The sequence below is a fragment of the Prinia subflava genome, chromosome 3, assembly GCF_021018805.1.
Source record: "Prinia subflava isolate CZ2003 ecotype Zambia chromosome 3, Cam_Psub_1.2, whole genome shotgun sequence".
Classification (NCBI taxonomy): Eukaryota; Metazoa; Chordata; class Aves; order Passeriformes; family Cisticolidae; genus Prinia; species Prinia subflava.
In genome coordinates, this window is record NC_086249.1 from 31,141,763 (window position 1) to 31,161,156 (window position 19,394).

The 19,394-nt window shown below is 38.6% G+C and overlaps 1 protein-coding gene across 3 annotated transcripts in view; it reads right to left on the reverse strand.

Moving 5' to 3' along the window:
- Positions 1-19,394, reverse strand: part of TRPC6 (transient receptor potential cation channel subfamily C member 6) — an 82,638-nt gene that overhangs the window by 26,397 nt on the left and 36,847 nt on the right. For 2 of the 3 annotated variants that reach the window (XM_063394539.1, XM_063394536.1), the window contains exon 2: positions 6,085-6,859. The exons of the other annotated variant lie outside the window; for it this stretch is intronic. In XM_063394539.1, the coding sequence (XP_063250609.1) occupies positions 6,085-6,771 (687 nt within the window). In that variant the 5' untranslated portion in view covers positions 6,772-6,859. The remainder of the gene's footprint in view (positions 1-6,084; positions 6,860-19,394) is intronic. 3 annotated transcript variants of the gene reach the window in all.

Consider the following 19,394-nt stretch of genomic DNA (forward strand, 5'->3'; position numbering starts at 1 on the left):
TATTCATGCATGTGTCAACAGCTTCTGCCATTTTTGTGATTTCTGCTCATTTTAATGTCTTAAAAAGATGAAATTACTGTAGAATTTTTCATGAACAAAAGAATGGAAGAAAACCTCCAACCACCCCACACCACACAGGATTGCTCATGTATGTGCCCTATGCTCTGTGTGGCATGTTCAAAGTAATTTTCTGCAAATGCTTTTATTACACTGACACATTTCCCCCTGTTTCAGTCTGTTCTTCAGGGTATTTCCCCTTCTTCCACTCTTAGTCTCTAGATAGCTCCCTCTCTTTAAATACTTCCTTTACACTAACTGCCATCTAATGCATCCATTATTTCGTCCTGGAAGAGAATGAGCATACAGGATACCCTAATTTATTTGCTGAGGGTGTACTTCATGCATCTTTGTGCTTTATTACCCACAACACTACAATAACAGTTTATTACTTGGATATATTAAAGGATTGCATCCAAGTTTTACACTTCACTTTGCTTAGATGGATGCAAACAGACAAATATTTACAGACACTGTTTTACATCTACATAAAACTGCTAGTGATTTATTTTTTAATGACATAACACAAACAAGGTAACTCAGATGTCATAAAAGAAACAGGCACTTCAATGCTATTTATCTACAAAGACAACAAAAGCTAAATACTAAAACTAATTATTTCCTGTCATTCTGAATAATTTATTGTTACATTAGTTGTTTTTCTTCCATTCAGATGAGCAACAGGAGAGGTTAACCAAAATCCTGACTTCTGGCACTTTTTTTTTGAGAGTAGTATTTTAGCTTCTGTTTAGCTTTCATTTTTGTGCAGAAGGTGATTCAGTATTCAGTACTTTTAACACATGAATTTTGTCTTCCAAATGAAAGGCAAATTAGTAATTTTAAATTCACAGAAAAAGGAGAAACATAGAGGCAACTACCCACCCTTGTATGATTAGGTACCAACTCTTCCAAACTGGTATTTGACCCTTGAATACCAATATAAAAAACCCAATAATTTTCAATAAATGTAAAAACAGTAACATTTGGCCTTTGTGAGAACTTATGAAGCACTGTAATATATTAGTACCGGTATTTTTTTGTGGTAGAAGATAGGTACATACAACCACACTCACACACACTTTCCATCAGTATTTTCAAGCTCAAGTGACTGACATCTGACATGGAGTTTCAAAACAGTATGTGAGGAGACCATTACTCTAGAGGGGAATTATCCTGTCTGAATTTAGGTTTGTACACAGTACCACAGTATATATTAGCACCCTGTAAACTCATCTATAAAATCTGTCAGTTTATTTTCTCATTTGCAAGTGCAATAAAACCATTCCCCCTCCTATGCAATACTGCCACAGCTGTGAGCAGTGGTGGTAGCCGAGACCAAAAGTTCTCAGCAGTCAGGTTATGGCAAATGAGCTTTGGGAAATTGAGCACTGCCCATCACTGCCTCCTCCAGTGGCACAGGCAAAATCAGCTGAAGACAGAACAAAAATGAAATGACAGCAAAAATTATCAATACACTCTTCAATGTCTCTTGTCACACACACAAAGTTCCCCCTCCCTGGGTCTCACGTCTCCTACAATTTATGTGAGCTAAGGGAATGGGGCAATTTGTTTGGCTTATTTTCAAAAATGGACAAAAGCATGGGTAATGAGTTCTCCTTTATTGCATGTTGTAAACTTAGTGATTTTAAAAAGAACCCCATTCCTGAGAAACTTTAGAAGGTAGCTCAAAATTAAATTACAGTTGGAGCTCTAAAAAGAATCAGCATTGAATTCTGCAATAAAGCGTGCGTGCTTTACTCTCTGCATGTGACAACATTGGTTCAGGGCTCCTTAGCAGCTTAGGAAAAAACAAATTGTGCCAAATTTCACAACACCAAGGATGAGGGAGCAACCCTAACTGCTCCCACCCTGCAGAAGGAAGGTGAGGATTAGGGGTGAGCACCCTGGGAGATGAGGAACTAGGGGAACACTGCTGGCAGCAAACGGGTGAGAGCGAGAGCAGCACTGCTGAGAGGAGTCACCCACCCTCAGTGCTCGTGGCAGCTGCAGCCTGTCTTGGGGTGCCAAGTAAGGGAGCAAGCAGGCTCTCCTCACTCTGAAAACCCCAGCTGACCATGCTCTGCTTTACAAACTCTGACCATGCAGCAGGAGACCACAGCCAGCAGACCAGGGAGAGCATCACTACAGCTATATATCCCAGAAGAAAGGGTCTTTTTTCACACAGTCCCCTGTGACCGGTCACAGGCTCCTGCTGTCCCCCAGACTGTGCCTGGGACGAGAACGCTCTTAGGAAGCAGGCTGACACTGAACCCCACAGATGAGATGGTGCAGTGCTCCAGACCACATCCTGGCTCTGCTTGGTGAACTGTAGAGACCAAGGTCAGTAATATGAGAAATATGGATACTACTATACTAGAACATATGATTTCAAAGTGGGATGTAATGTTGGATTTAGGTGTCACAGTAGGTAGCTAAATACATTATTTCCCTTTCAAAAGTGGTCCTTATGCCTTCAGTGCTTCACTCCTTGTATAACAGGTGATGTTACTTTTTCTTTAGGAAAGCTGACAATAGCTGTAGTGAAGACTGGGGTCCCATTTCCGAAAATGGGGGTTGTATAAAGGAAAAAAAAAAAAAAACCAAAAAAAACCAACAGAAAATTAGACTTTGAGACAACAGATTGAATTTTGCTTCTCATCAGAAAAGCAAATTTGGATGATCTTATTAGGGGAATTATTTTACAGCAAACAGTAATATATCTATGTTTAACTTAAAAACACATTTTCCATTTCATCCCTTTAAACAATAAACCAGTCAGTTGCCATTATAGTTGCAGTGGACTTTATAATAAATGCTAATCTTATCCATTTTGAGCAGGACTGTGCCACAGCTGTCCCTCTCAAAACTTCAGGCTACATCTCTGCAGGACAGCATTTTTCATATATCATCTACATCTTTATGTATATAGTAAAGATATTGGCTCTTAGGTGGGCAAACCATTGAGATGACAGAAAACATGAGCACCATCTCCAAAAATAAAAATACTCTATATAATATCAAACTTTGTAAAGCTGCACACTAAGCCATGATTTTACTCCTCATAAAGTATGTTTCTCCAAAACACTCCTAAATACTGCAACGCTTATAATAGCTGCAACAAAATGTAAAAGGCATGTAATACCAGATGACACTGCTGCATAGGTTTGTAGAAAGAAAGGGGTTTATTCCAGAGAATAATGGTTTCCCCTGACTGTGGCATTTCGTATTTTGCATGAATCACCGTTTCGTGGCCAGTGTTCTTCCTAATATTAGGAGAGAGGAGCAATTTATAGACAGTCATAAAACAACCAGCATCACAGTTTAGCAATGATCCTTCCTGCTGCCTCTGAGGAAGACCTGGAAATTATCTGTGTCACTGGCTGCTGTAGGCAACCACTTGTAAGTTCCCATGCTACACTACCCTATCAGCACTATAAATATAGGTGTTAAATATATAGGTGACCTAAAATGGTGTATTACCAGAAAGCTCAGTTTTAATTTAGGTAAGGTTTGAAATACTCTAAATGGCTCAGACTAACCCCAGGTGGTGCTAAAGATTTGCCATGTCTGGCTAACATATGCACTAAAAATATACTTCCTTCGATTACACTAACACAGGTAAAACATTTTTACCAAATCCACACTTTTATGCAGTGACTACACTCTCCAAGTAATTGTGGCAAACTCCCAAACTAAAGAAAGGGTAACAATTTTTTAGATTAATTACTGAAAGCAGGGATATGAGCTTGCAGGGGTACAAACAAGCTCAGACTCAGTGAAGCTGACAGCCTCCATTTCTCGTAACTTTTACACATTTGTACTGCCTCCACTGAACCTAAGGCAGGTATTTTGCAGCAAGTCCCTGGTCTGTCTAGATATTGTAAATGTCATTGCTTATCAATAGTGTAAATGTCAGCTCTAATCCATTCAGTTATAAATGTACTCCACAGTCTTTAATATTTATCCAGAACCACCACATGGTTTTAGTATCTACAAAAATGTTCCCAAAAGACTTTAGGTTGCCAGCTGCCCTGGCCAAAACCTTAAATTATTGGAGTTAAATTTCCACACTGCCTTGTGCTCATGCTCCTCACTGTTCCCATTCCACTCACTCTATCCAAAGAGTATGTATATTCCCAGCAGAGCCTGGATGATTAGTGCCCAGCAGTATGGAGCTGCTTTGTCTCTCATCTAATCTCCTGTTTCTGCTCAAGGACAGTATCCAAAACCTATTAAAATTCTTTGTACAATGCTACACTAGAACTGAATCTCTCATTTTAGAGAAACTGAGACAAAAGAGGAACTGGAAAAACAGAAGTCACCAAAGAAGGATCTCCTCGTGGCACTTCAGAGCTGGCTGCAGAAGCTTGTTCTGGGACCCAGCCTACTTGGGTTCTCACCTGTGTGCTCTATTCCCTACCTGGTGGCGCCAGGGACAGGTACTGTGCTCCCATTCATCTCACTGACTGTACTGTAGCACACATTTGAAGGGCACCTTTTGCTGGCTGTTCCAGATGAGGAGTTTATTTATCCTTATAATAATCTCGTCTTGTGTCACTCCGACTGCAGTAAAGGATCTATACAGTCCCTACAAATCAGACATGCCATTTATCTCAACATAGCTCTGAACTTAACAGGCTGCACTTACAGTTTATGAAAAATGGTTTTCAGCTCTGTTCTAAATTTACTCCGCTTTAAGTTAATCAAGTCCCTTTGTTCTCATCAGCAGCTGCTAAAGAGAAAGAAGTATGTGGTTTCAATACTCTTCTCTGAACTGTACATGAAATCAGTGGATGAAATCTCAGTCCACTGAGGTCCTAAAGGTTTCTGACAGTGACTTCCTGGGGCAGACATTTAACCTCTGCAATAACGTGAAATGGTCTCCAAGCATTTTGCTTTTTCTCCTTGCCTCCAGTTTCAGCAGTTCAGCTGCTGTTTTTAAGATCATCTTGTACATTCCTCCTCCTCATTTTCCCTCTTCAAGAAATATTCCAGCTTCCTGTAACTGACTGGTGCCACAAAGATATACCTGTGAGCACAAGTCCCGGGGAATTCATTCAGAACTGCAGCACCTCAGCTCAGGCTGGCTGAGTAGAGACAGGTTCACAGTCTTGTGAACTGTACCATTGCTAAGATTTCTGTTAAATATTGATCATGATAACTTCAAACACCTGCTAACACAATGTTGGAAATTATTCTGTTACAGCCTTGGAAGGATGTTCATCTCCTGCTAGTGAAGTCTATATAAATTGCTCTGTCACAGGAGCATCTGCTTTCAACAGGGTCCCATGAAGCAAACCCAGGCTAAATGATTTTAGCTAACCCAGCTCATAAACAACATTGGCAATGTTTGCACAAGGCCTGACTTTGCATTTACTGACAGATAAGACATTACATTCTTAATGCCTTCTCATGCTTCAAGAATCTATGGAGCCTGGATCTCGACTATTAATATTTTTTTCAAAAACATGCATTTATGAAATAATAAAATTTCTGTGTAGCACTTTCAATTCTAGGGAGTTCACATATAACTAAGTACAAATGAGTAAGAAAGAGGAAGAAGTGAGCAGAAATACCAGAATAGCACATTAAAAAAGGAGGTAATTTATTTAGAGTCCTCCTTGTGAATGAATGCAAAACACCGTAAGAAGTATGAAAGCTTCAACTCCAGTGACAAGAAACTAAAGAGAATGCAGGAGGGTTTAATAGAATCATGCAACATGTCTGTCATAAATTACTAAAATGTATTGCTTTAGTCTCCTCTTTCCTCTGCCCTAAACCAGCTTCATCCATGGGTTTGAAGGGCCGCCTTCACTCTCCTGCCTGACAGGAAGTAGAAAATTATTTCACTGGCACATTCTACACAAGCAGCATGAATCACACTCAGCACATGGCAATAAGACATTCACAAGGATTTAAATCTTCCATTCAGTAAAAAACGGTATTTTTTCCCACATTATCTTGCTGATTTATGAAGGATAAAGTTTGCAGTTCTGTGCCTGACAGAATCACTGTCCCTCTACTCACCTTGAACTCTTTCTCAATGTTGGCAAGCACGGCCAGCTCATTGCTGAGCTCTAAGGCAGTCATGACAGGGTCTTCACTGGACAAAGACAGATAAGCAGGGCTGGCCAGACCTTTGTAGGCATTGATCCTGGACCTAGAATGGCTGAAAGAGTCATGCTTTTGTTTCTGATTGCACTCACTGCACTTGCAGAAATAGTCATGGGGCCTATCGATGCGGGCTCCTTTCCGCAGCAGGGTGTGCACGATCTCGTACTCGTGGCAGTGAGCAGCCAGGATGATGGGCGTGACGTCGTGGGAGAACCGCGTGCCGTCCTCGTCGTACGCGTAGAAGTCGTCGTGCTGCAGCTCCGACTGGCTGGGGCTCAGAGCCAGCCTCTTGCCTTCGGCAAACGCGGGGTGGTTCAGGATGGCTTCCACTATCCGAACGTAGCCCTTGCTAATGGCCAGAAGCAAGGCATCCCCCACCCGCGCCAGGTTCTCCTTCTTCAGCAGCAGCTCCGTGATCTCCAGGTGCTCGTTGGCCACCGCCAGCTGCAAGGCGTTCTGCCCCATGTAGTCCACGCAGTTGACGTTGAGCGAGGGACACTCCTCCAGCATTTTGCGAACCACGGGGATGTTCCCGTACTCAGCGGCATCCAGGAAGCGCTCCTCCTCCAGAGACAGGCTCGTGGAGCGGTCATTGAACATGTAGGCCGGCCCCCGGCTGGCCTGCCTCCTGCCCTTCTCCCGCAGAATGGTCTGTCGCCGCAGCGCCAGTCTGCTCTCGCTGCCCCGGCTGTGTGCACACAGAGAAAGTATTAGTTCTTCCTCACGCAAGGGCACATCCATTTTGAACAATAATTAACGAAAATATTCTAATCCTTCATCTGCTGTGTATTTTGAATGCAGCAAGGACACCAGAAACCCTGCTTTTGATGTATTTTGTAACCACTGTTACTACACAACCTGAGAATCAGTAGCCAGCTGCATTTTACTTCAACAAGAAGAAAAAGCTGTCATCAATCATCATTAAAAACTACACCTTTTTTCCTTATTTTGTCCTCATTCAGAGCGAGAACAAGCCACAATGTGAAAGGAGTCAGCAGTCATGGGACAAGAAATGAGGGATTGCTCAGGATAGCAGGGTGCACAAAGATGGAAATTTTCTAAATGCCCTTCTGCTTCACCAAAGCAGTCAGGCCGACTTCACTTGCTCTTATTCTCTCTACTCCAGCAGCCATCTAACTTACATTTTGGCTCTGGTTTCTCCTCTTCACCCTGCTGATGTTTTTCTGACATCTATAATTGAATGCTCAGGCATTAACTGAATCTGGACAAGATAAAAGCACATCAAATACACTTGCATGACATCTCTTACTCCGCAACTCTGCCATTCTTTTCATTATTACAGATCATAATATTGATATGCTATTTATTCCTTCACTCAGGGGCTTGCCAACAAATCCTGCTAATTCTTGATTCATGATAGCTCTAAATGTTGTCCAGTCTGCTACCACTGAAATCCTCAGCCATTTCCAACCATAATTATTAAATACCTCATTAATAACTATTTAGTGATTCTTATAAGTAAAGTGAACATATCAAACTTCAGTTTTCTGAGGAATGTTACAAAATATGCTACATTCTCTTTAAAAAGAAGAAAATCTAATTCACTAATTCAATCTTATTTCAGTCAATTAAGATCCCAATCTTCAACAGAAATTAAAACGCAAATAATTTTCTCTTCTAGAATCACTGTGCTAAACTATTTAATATTCTAAATAAACTTTATCATTTTTCTTTATTGAATAGGAGCTTAATTATTCTTTACATACATATGCTTAAATACACTTCACTACATTCAGTATTTCCCATAAAAATAACCATAAGCAATATTTTATTCATTAAATACCAATGAATATGAATTTAAATGTCAGTAAAAAAAATAGTCCCTTCTTCACAAAAAATAAAATTACAAGGTATTATTTATTCTAGGTTGTTTAGATTTAGATTTAGATTTAGATTTAGATTTAGATTTAGATTTAGATTTAGATTTAGTACGAATTTCCTTTCTGCTTCTTGCTTTTCTGTTCTAGAGACTCAGTCCTCTGCAGCACTGGAAATACTTCAAATTGCCAAAGTCTTAAACATAAAAGGAACATTTTTCTGCAAGATAATAACGGGTACAGAATGTGGAATATATCACAACTGACAACAGTAACTATTAAATATAATTATTAGTTTCATTATTTGGTATTTTTAACAAATAATTTTTCAGAATTATTAGTAGGGAAGCACTTCCTCTTGTTTCACAAAATATTTAAATCAAGCAAAGAAACAATTTTATGTTTAAATTAATTTTGAAAGCAATTTTTTAATTTTAATTTTTTATTGGCTAGTGATAAATACAAATCCTACTGACTGTGAAATGCAGCTCTGAAAAAAAGCTATATGAGCTTTATTTTATATTCATCCTAGCTTTCCTGTGTAGGCATTGAATTTTGTAAGCTTGCTGTATTTTCACAATTCAGTGTATTCCTGTGACATCACATCAGTAGCAAATCTGAAAAGCAGTGTGAAGTTTTCACATACATTTTTTACTAATTTGCTCTTTTGTATCAGAGAAGGTCCTTAGCAGTGAGGCACTACCTACAATTAAGGTAGACTGACCTGGGCTTCAATTTAACCAACCAGAGAGAGTCCTGAGACCTGGCAGCCTGGGTGCAGAGGCAGAAATCACGCCAAGGTTGCTCTCTACCATCTTTTAAGCGCACCAAGTTTTCCAATTTTCTTAGCTCCACACTGGCTTCTCAGTTTTGAGTAAACTGATTATTTAACTGCAGTTGCAAAATAATCTTAAATGCAGAACCCATCCTATTGAGCAACATGCTGCAAATTCCCTGTCCTGGACTGCTTCTTTCTTCTGTGCAGCAACGAATTAGTGTTATTTAAACATAATTTAAATAATCTATATTGAAAATATTTCACAGAAAGACAGAATCATTTAGGTTGGAATAGGCCTCCCAGATCATCAACTCCAGCCTCTGACTGATCACTACCTTGTCAACTAGACCAAAGCACTAAGTACCAAGTACCAAGTTATTGGACCACTTCCTTGGGCAGTCCTTTCTGATGCTTAACAACACTTTCCATGAAGGAATTCTTCCTGATGTCCAACTCGAACCTCCTATGAACAGATTACAAATAGATAATAAAATCAACTCATAAAAAAATCATATTTTTAAAACTTCTTCCAAATAATAAATGTGTTCAGTGTAGATTCAAATCTTAAACTAATTGTCAATAACATCATTGATATAAAATACCTATCTTTATGGGCCCTGCAAAACTAACCCAGTATAAAATTACTTTGCTAGTATTTGATCCTTGAACAAAGAAACAAACCCTTCAACAGAATCTTGGTCATTATTTTTTCCTGAGATGCATCAGCTTCAGCAGTCTGGGGTAATTAACTGACCCAATATAAAGCTCATGGGGAGAGATCTTACTGTTTAGAACTGAGGCAAAGGAAGCATTGAGTACCTCAGCCTCACCTGGGTTCCTCTGTCACTGGGTCCACCAGCATAATCAGTCTCTGGTGGTGAAGTGACACAGCCCACAGCCAAAAACTGATGCTCATTAAACACTTCCTCTTTCATTTTTCAAATAATGGAAAGAGATTATATTTCTTTTCTAGCAGTACATTCAGCATGGTTTATCAAAGCAAAAGGTAATCACTGCTAGAGAAGAATACTTAGAATTAGCGTCTTTGTCTAGTACCACTTCCTCTTTCCTTGCCTGCATTTAGAAGAAAATCATTGTTTAAATGGGATATTAAATACACACATTCCTTATACAGTAGCTCATCATCTGAATTAGAACCTATTATAGAATGAAATAGAATATATTTTCATTGTTTGCTGGCCTGTACCACATGTCTGACGCAGGCCTCTCAAATCTCAATGTAATCATTTTTTCTTGCATCAATGCATTTCATATGTACGAAATTAACATCCTGGTTTGTCCATTTGCAACTACAGTTAATTAAATTTAAGGGTCTGTAATTAAAACTGGTTCTTGCAGCACGAGGCTATAAATATGTTTAATTGTAACACAGAAAGCTGAATTTTCTGTTTTATTATTTCTGCTTAATTAGATTGAGAAGTAAACATTACCTCAGGAGTCTGTTTAGAAAAGCGTAAGACACTTGATTGCCTCCAGGCACAGGGAAAGGAATTTGATGATCCAGAAAAGTATGTTCAGTCCTGTTATATTCTGATGTTCTTACATTTATTTTTCATTCACTAAGTTCCTTCCAGTTTATTTTTTCTTAAAGAGATGCCCATGTCACGGGTAGTGGCCACATACATTTTAAAGCCACTTGAAACCTCATCCTTCTCAGACTATAACTGCTGGTTGCAAGACACTATCAATGCACTTTGAGAAATGCAGTCTAGAGTACCATACTCATTACTTCTTAGCACTGAAGAGCCACTACGACCAAGGCTGGAATATTGTCATCATTTTGGATATCGTATTACAGGAAGGAGTTTTATAAAATTATAAATTAAATGCAAGAGAGCAACAAAGGTCATGCAGTCTCCACCATATCTTCCACCTGAAGTATAGTAAGATTAATTTTGTGAATTATACAGGATGGTACTCTGCTTATCTCACTTCCACCCTAGGATCAGTAGAATTCTGGTATAAATTAGTCATTTTTATCTTCTCTGTAGATAAAGGAGAGACATTTCTCCTACCTACTTTATAAATGGAGAACCTATATTTTTCCATTGTTTCCAAGAGATTTCCATCAGATTAGGTGAGAGGCTTCCTTTAATGCATAGAATTTAACAGGAATATAGACCACAGAAGGATGATGAAGTCCCTTGTAAGTACAGATATCACCTCAAAAAATTCCCATTAAAGTATCAGACTGTCTTGAAGGAAATTGCTGTCTTGCTGAAATTTTATTGTCACTAATCACACTGAAACACTAATCTTGAATTTGACTGTTCTAGTACTCAGAAACGTTAACCTAATTTTCAGCCTAAATTTAAAAATCACCTATTTAGATCTATTTTACTCAAACTGAGTAGCACTTTCTCCTGACAATAGTTACCTGCAAAACATGAACTCATAGCCATCATATCCCCTCTCAACCTTCATCTTGCTGAGTGAAATTAAGCTCCTGTCATTTCCTGCTACATCCATGCAGTTAAATCTGCCACAGAACAAAACCCTTCTTGAGTAAAGCTTCCTAAACTTAAAATAGAGTAATCCCTTGTGTCAGTGTTCCTAGTAAAATGATTAGATACCTTTTTTGGTGCAGTACATCTCTCGGTCTCTCTCAGGTGCATTAATATCCAAGAAAATATCTAGGCACTATGGATTCTCCCGTGAGACACAATTCTGCCTTTGCTGACTTTCCTTAATCAGGTGTCAGACAAAGAGTCTCAGATTTATGAACTGAAATAACTGTGCTGAAAGATCTGATTTTGACCCTCAATTCCCTTTGAGGATATGAACTGTCACTACAAAGAGTTGTGAAGCTGGGAAAGTTTGGGCATGGGAAACAACTGTGAACATCCACAGCATTAGAATCCACAGTAAAATGTTTTGTAGGAGATTCTGCAGTATCTGCTAGAAGCTGAACAAGCTTGTACAGTGACAGGTTAGAATCCTCATCTTCCTTTACTCACTTAATAGAGCTTTTAATACTTTAAAATTACCTTATAAGAGCAATCTCTTAATGCATTCAAACTTGAGGTTTGGTTTTCCTTCAAAAGTTTTTAACATTTAGAAGAAGACTGAGCAACATCTCAAGAAATTAGAACTTACAAACCCAAAAAATCCAACTTTGCTACTATCTTCAGGACCATGCTTTACTATGAGACTACACTGAAGTCCCTGACTTGCATATATTAATACAAAACCAGACATAAAGCCTGCTGTTCTCATGAAAAAAAGAAAATGTACTCATGTACACTGCCAGCAGTGAAAATCTACAGGCTGGAACCAAGGCAAGGACAAAAGGAGGCTGACACTTCTGGCAGCATCCTAAAGAAAAAAAAAAGTCATAGACACAAATGCTCTCAGAGCAAACTAAATGGAGAAAGTTGTGTTGACACACTGGTTTAAACACAAACTCCTCAATCTTGTGAAGTTCAAGAATTTTTTAAATTGTCCAATCACTATGCCAGTAATATCCACTGTTTGTTCAAAGTCAAGCACACAATTGAAATAAGGTTGAAACCATTAGTAATCACTTCTGAATCAACTGTGTGGGGAAGCTTCCAGAAAACTTGAAAGGCCATGAGCCTATTTTTACAAACAGAAGAAAAACTAAATCAATAATTTTCAAATTCAATTCTCTTATGCTATTGGTAAACTGTCAATAATTAGCAATTAGCTAGGAGATAAGATAGGAAGTAATACCAAACAAGATCATCAGCACCAAACACCCAAGAATAAATTAGCTTGAAACTATCTAATTATTTGGATTTGGATGTTCTATTCTTTTATTGTCCTTTATCATACTTGTATATAAAAATATAAAAATATATGTAGCATGTAACATAATATTGTATATAATCTGCCAAACATACTTTGTATACATAAAATAATAGCAGCATATATAAAATTAAATAATATAAACTCCTTCTAACTACAGATAGGATGGGAGCTTAGACAACACATGATGTGGACCTCTGTATGATACCATGCTAAGGGACAGAAAATGTCAGGCTGTAGAAAGTAGGATTAAACTGAAATTCTAAATATAAAGAATCTTGAAGTAAGTAAATAAAATATAAATTGTAAATAACAAGCCAAAACCATCCATGGACACGTACAATAAAGTCTACAAATAATCAACAACAGTGACTGTCTTAGAAGTAAGAAAACCCTATAATGAACATCCCTTAAGTATTTAATTTTATAGCAGATGAAAGGTGCAAGTAAGTATTTCTACATTTCTACTCTTGTGGAGTAGAAATTTCTACTCTTGTAGAATTTCTACTCTTGTATTTCTACTCTTGTGGAGTTTTTATCAGAAGATGTACATCTAACATACAATAAGAAATAAATCATCTTTAAGACTTTTATTTGAAATTTTGGTGAAAACGGATTTGCCTTCTGCAACTGTCCCAGAGGTCTTTCTGAGACCTGGACTGTCAAAGCTTTTTTGTTTACAGACTGCTGAGAAGTGTTTTCTCCAAGCTGATTGATTATGTTGTGCAAATGCTTTTGTCCAGAAGCAGTTAAAAACCATTATGTTTTAGAGAGTATTTCATCAATCACAGTTTGTGAATATGGAAGGGTAATAGTCTGACAAACATTTTCTTCAGGAAATAACAAAAGATTTTTTCTCCCTCTCCTGAAAAGTAGTTTACTGGCTATCTAATGGATTATGGAGAGAAAGCAGCCAACATAAGGCAAACAACCAGTTCCCAGGCTCCTTACTCCATTTGTCTCTCATTCACCCTAATTTTTACCCTTAGCTGAGTAATAAAACCAGTGGCTTATTATTGATGAAGTAACTTCCAACCACTGAAATGGGAATGACAAGTAAATAGAAGTATTTAGGGAAATGATTGGGAAAACGGAGTCTGAATAAAAATGGCCTAAGGAGAAAAAGTAACCTCAAAAACTGTAACCGAGCCAGCTTACAGATTTATTAGGACCAACACATAAAAGGTTATAGCATTCAGATTGCTTGAAGCTTTTAAAGAGGGGCGTGAGATTTAAATTCTTTCCTAAGAGGAAAAAAAAGAGAGAAGAGAGTGCTTTACCAGCCCAGAGGCTTTTATACATCACAATAGCAAAACAAAGCAAACAGATTCACAGAATATTTTGAGCTGGAAGGGACCCAGGAGGATTACTGAGTCCAGCTCGGATGTAAACAGCCCATATAAGGAACAAACCCACAACCTTGGTGCTACTAGCACCATGCTCTGACTAATTCAGCCAATCTCAGGCTCATCATAGGATGGTTAAGCAAGGCAGATGACATGAAGAAATGGGTTGAGACTGCTTAGTATGGAGTGTCAAAGACATCATTCTTTTCTTTGAGGATTTCTATCATTTTAAGCTTTAAAAGACTTCTATGGATCTGGATTTTGTAGGTCTGAACACTGAGTTGTACCTGAGCACATTCATAATTTTGTGCTGGCTCCTGAAAACATTTAACAATAAACTTTAAACATAATGTTTGCTGCCTAATTTTAGTGTCATTACTGAAAAACTGAATTCCTACTTTCCAGTAGTTGATCTTGCTCAGAATAGTGTCTAGGTATGTCTGCAAAACTAGTTCCTTTCTATATAACACCTGCTCAAACATTTTTCCTCAACTGTAAAAAAACGTTGAATGTATTCACCCTTTAAAACACACTTTAATTAAAGTGCCATTGCCTATTTTCACAGCTTATTTGACCAACCTCAACTCTGAGGTTGTTTAAAGTAGGAAATATTTCTTTTTCGGCACTGTTTCTTGCAGAAGATGGCAAAGAATACTGCTGTGTACCCACCAGACGGAACATCTTATTAATCTTGGCATTTGATAACACTACTGTTCTCCTCTATATCCAGCATCTAATAAAAAAATTCCACATTCCTTACATGTTTTTCAGGAAGTTCCTCTTGGTGCCTACTGTATAAATTAGTTACATCCTCTGCCCCTCTGGAGACAGACCATCCAAAATTCACTTAAGAACAGTAAAGCAAAGATCAAAGAGTAATTTGAAATATAATCTAAATTAAAGCTAATATTTTATCTTCTGGACTGGGGATAAAAAGGAAAATTAGAAGACATGAAATGTAAAGTATGACTTTAGCACAGTTCTATCAGCTGGCTAATTTGCTAATTTGTGGGTTTTCTATGAATACCTCAAGTACACCACAATCTTCAGCGTCACATGTTTATAGAGGTATTCCACTTGCATACGCCAAGGGATGTGTTAAATCCTGTATTCCTGCAGTCTTACACATCGTCATTTTGAGATGAAGTAAATCATTCTTCATTTCTGAAGGTTTCTAGATGGCTTTGTATTTGGGGCTTAAATAATTTATATAGGTCTATCTGAGCTTGCATGTTTTGTAAAACTTAATGTCTTGTGCTTTGTTCAGTCCCCAGGTCCTGGCAACACCTAAATTTGTCCCTGCAGCTGACGGTCCTTGTGGAAGTTCCTTCTGTTAGCACTGGAACCCCTCCCCTTTCAGAAACTCAGTTTTCTGGTCAAGTGCTTTCTGTGCATTCCAAGCCACGCCTTTTGCAGAGCTCTCAGTGCTGTACAGTGCAGCTGCCTGCCAGCACCCTGCCGTGCCCACCAGCTCTGCTGACTTGTGGCTTTCATTACTCACCTTGCTGTGAGATGACTATCAGGAAGACTACTGTAGACAACAATTGCTGAGTGCCTGCTTGCCCCAAGCAAGCTTCTCCTCTCCACTAAGTATCACTGTCGTTTCTGTCTTAATAAGTCACTAATTGTAGTTAGCAATTTAAGAATTCCAGGCCTGACTTTATCTGAGATGGTAACTTTAGAACCATTTGTTTACCTAGATAGGAGTCCCCCGAAAAAGTACATCCAGTTTATATTAGAGTCACCACTGAAGCTTCCATAACTCTCTTATCATTATTAATAACATAAGACTACTCTTGATGATATGTAGACTAAATCACTGAAGCTGACAGGTCTTTTTTTTTTTTTTTAATAAAGCTAAAACTTTGTTCAGTTAGAAGGATCACAATCAATATGTCGGCTGTAACACAAACACAGCTGTCTGTCTATGACAAACATGCCTCTATAAACAGAACATTATTACATTAGCAGTGAAGCAGCAGACATCAACACCACAGCCCTTGTTACTTTCTCAGAGTTCCTTAGGAATGAAGGGACAAGAAATCAAGTAAAAGCAAAATCCACTTCTCTTATATCTCATGGAATGTTGTGCTACCATGTAGCACGTGCTTTAGTGCTGTGTCCCACTGGTTATAAATAAAAGCACTTTAAATAGAGTGTGGATACTTGTACCAATGCTAGAAACAGATACAAACAAGCAAACTTCTATTACATACAAGCAACTTGATGTTGGTCCTCAACTGTTGGAAACTCTGAGATTCCTAAAGAGAAAATATCTTTTAAACAATAAACTAAGGACAAGGTTCAGTGTTTTATTTCTCCAAATCTTGTTACACAAAATGTTGATCCCATAGAGATACAGGGACAAATTGAATTTCTTTTTTTTATTTTCAAAAGAATAAAGCCTAATTTCTATTCCACTAAACAGGTTAATTCCTGTACTGTCATAATTTATACAGTGCAGCAGTTTTGCTAACTGCTTCATAAATTAGGTCAGGGTGCTGCTTCATGTGCATTCTTGCAGAAACACTCCAAACCCTTTGCTCTGCTTAGGCTGCTCATGGCTACTGCTGCACCATGTCATTCAGTATCCTGACAGACATGCTGGGATATCTCCAGGCTGACCCCAAGCAAGGAGCTATCTAAATGAAAATTAACATTCCTGAAATAAGCAAACTCCTCTTCTACCCCCATACCTCCAGAAAAATGCTTACTCCAATCCCAGCTCTCCAATCCAGATTATCATACAGATGCAAACCCTTGTGCTATCCCCTGGTAGGAGGCAGTGTGAGGACAGGAATCAGTGGCAAGAAGTGAGAAGACATTGGTCTGGTACAGACCAGTCTGTACCACAAAGTCTACTGTCTACAATAGTCCCTTAGACACAACTGTGTATTTTCCTTTGTATTTCCCCTTTGTTGAACCACCCTACTGTGAGCTCTTATTCAAAACAATAGGCTAAGATGCAAAATAAAGAGGATTTTTTAAAACCAGCACTTTGTATTCACTTATGAAGTGATTTGTCTATGATGATGACAGATGATCTAGAAGACAGGTGAAAAGCAGAATAGACAATTTCATGCAGATTTTATACATCAAGCTCTGGGTTGTGCTTTCCCATTTCACAACCACATAAACAGAACCTTGGCATATTAATCATATTTAGACCAGGTCCTTCAGCTGGTAAAACAGGAAAATGCAAACCTGAAAGACACTACATCTCTAGTTTTAGTGAATCCTAAACAGGAAACAGGTTGAAACCTATGGGTCCAGAAGGGTCAGGTTATTTTTTCAGCGTTTAATGCTCTCCTGTCCACTCACTGTCTACAGTTGATGAATAGGATGCCTGCAGTTGGCACCCTGCTCTGATTCCCTGCCCCAAGGACTGCTCATGCACGGCTCTCTTGCTCACATTTCTGAGTCATCATAAGGCCACTAATGAAGAGCTACAGAGCATCCCAGAGATTGGCTGGGAGCTAATTAAGAGCAGAGACCCATTTATACACACACACCTTCTATCTAGAGACCATATGCCCAATGCACTGACAGAATATATTTAAACCTATCTGGAGACACAACATCATCCTTTCATAGTTTACATATTTCTTTGTCATATGTTCTTCAATTTTGACCTCCAACCGGCATGTTTTTAAGTAGCACTTGGAGGGAGAGCTGGTCACTTGTTCTGCCTGTTCTCCTTTCTTTTGTATTTTTTTTTCAAGAACAAGTACAAGCAGAGCCTGTAACTTATCCCTACAAAACAAACTGAAGAAAAGGGAGCAGGAAGCAAATTAGCAGATTACTGATCCAAAGCAAGGCAAAGGAGGTGCTCCCTCATATTGTGCAGTTACGTGCCACACAATGCTACAGGTAGAAAAACTAACAGTAGGCTCAAGGGGCAACTAGACAAATTCAGCCAACTCAAATCCACTGTTGGGATTGAATTGTATCTTATATATATATATATTTAGACACAGAATCATGTGTATACCAAATAATAGATATAATTGTGTATAAGTGCCTAACTGAAAAGGCTTTCCTGAACCATTCCCATGTCTGCAGGTGTTTGCATAGACTACAGTACATTCCAAAAGCTTCTGTTATAATCTGTTCCAGTCTCAATAGTTTTAATATTTGGATCACATAGAAGTGTCCATGTTGTAACAATTTAGCTTAATTTTAAAAAATTGACATTTTGTTATGTAAACTTGAGTATGGATAAAGATTATTAAATTAGGCAACAGGAAGGTGCATTTATGTACTAGAGACAAAATTACTTTTGTGCTTCTCCTCTGAGTAAAGCCACAATCTATCAGAGAGACATGGAATCTGATTTAGTACAGTGGTAATTTAAAGTCAATGGATTCATGTTTATAAAAATCACGCCTAAGAGAAAAAAATAGACTCAAGAGGTTAGTGTAAATAAACTTAAGGAATAGAAACTGTCCCGAGCTGCTGTCTTTCCTGAGAATTGGAAGAATTCAAGCGTTCAGACAGCTGATCTTGATTTAAGTTCCTCTATAATAAACATCAGTGTCTGAAATTAAACAACAGCTTTAAAAGACATTAATATCTGTGTACAATGTATCAGAAAGATAAGGGAATCAACCATTAATTGATTAGGTCTGTGGCAGCCCATTCTTCATCAGCCATTCAGGGCTGAAATGTCAAAGTTCAACGGCATGAGCTCTCAATGCTGCTGCAAGAGCTGATAAACTCTGCAGGAACACTGGTGGGTGTACTGCTGGTGCCATATCTCATCCTCTACATCTCACTCCTCTTGCCTTTGCAAAAGCTTATACAACTATGGCTCACAGCTAGAAAACAACACCAATGTAAGCCTCATGATTCTGATGATCAACTTCTTCCTACATGAGTAATTAGCTGTAAAAAACACAGCTGAAGAAAACTTCCCCCTGTGTTCTCCCAACACCGTTTGAACTTCGAGTTCTTTAAAGCACCTGACAGCACAGTCAGAACCTTTTTCTAATAGCTCCCCTCACCTGAATAGTTCACACCATAATGTATGAAACATACTTTGCATAGCATAGCTTGACCTTTAGAGAGGAAAAACACTAGATGCAAGCACATGGGGTTTCAGTTTAATAGCATTTAATCCCATTTAATAGTGCTTCAGTACTGTAAAGCTTAATACTGCTGGGACCAAGTGATTTTGAAATAAAGGCAGGAAACCTCAGACTCCTAATTCAGGATAACTGGGCAGTTCATACTTCGTGAAATTATGGTTTCAGGCTGTCTGCAGTCAGGGAAGTGACGCCCTCCACAGTCACTAGCTCATATTCCCAAAGCAAAGAGCAATGGCTGGAGAGGTAGGGCCCTTGAGGGCAGTTCGGTTTTTATGAGCTCCAGCAAAATCCCAGCTCTGGAACCACAGGGGCTATGACACCCGAGGCCACAGCTGAACACTGTGGGTAGGTGCAGCATGTGAAAGACTCTCTAAATCTGTGAAAC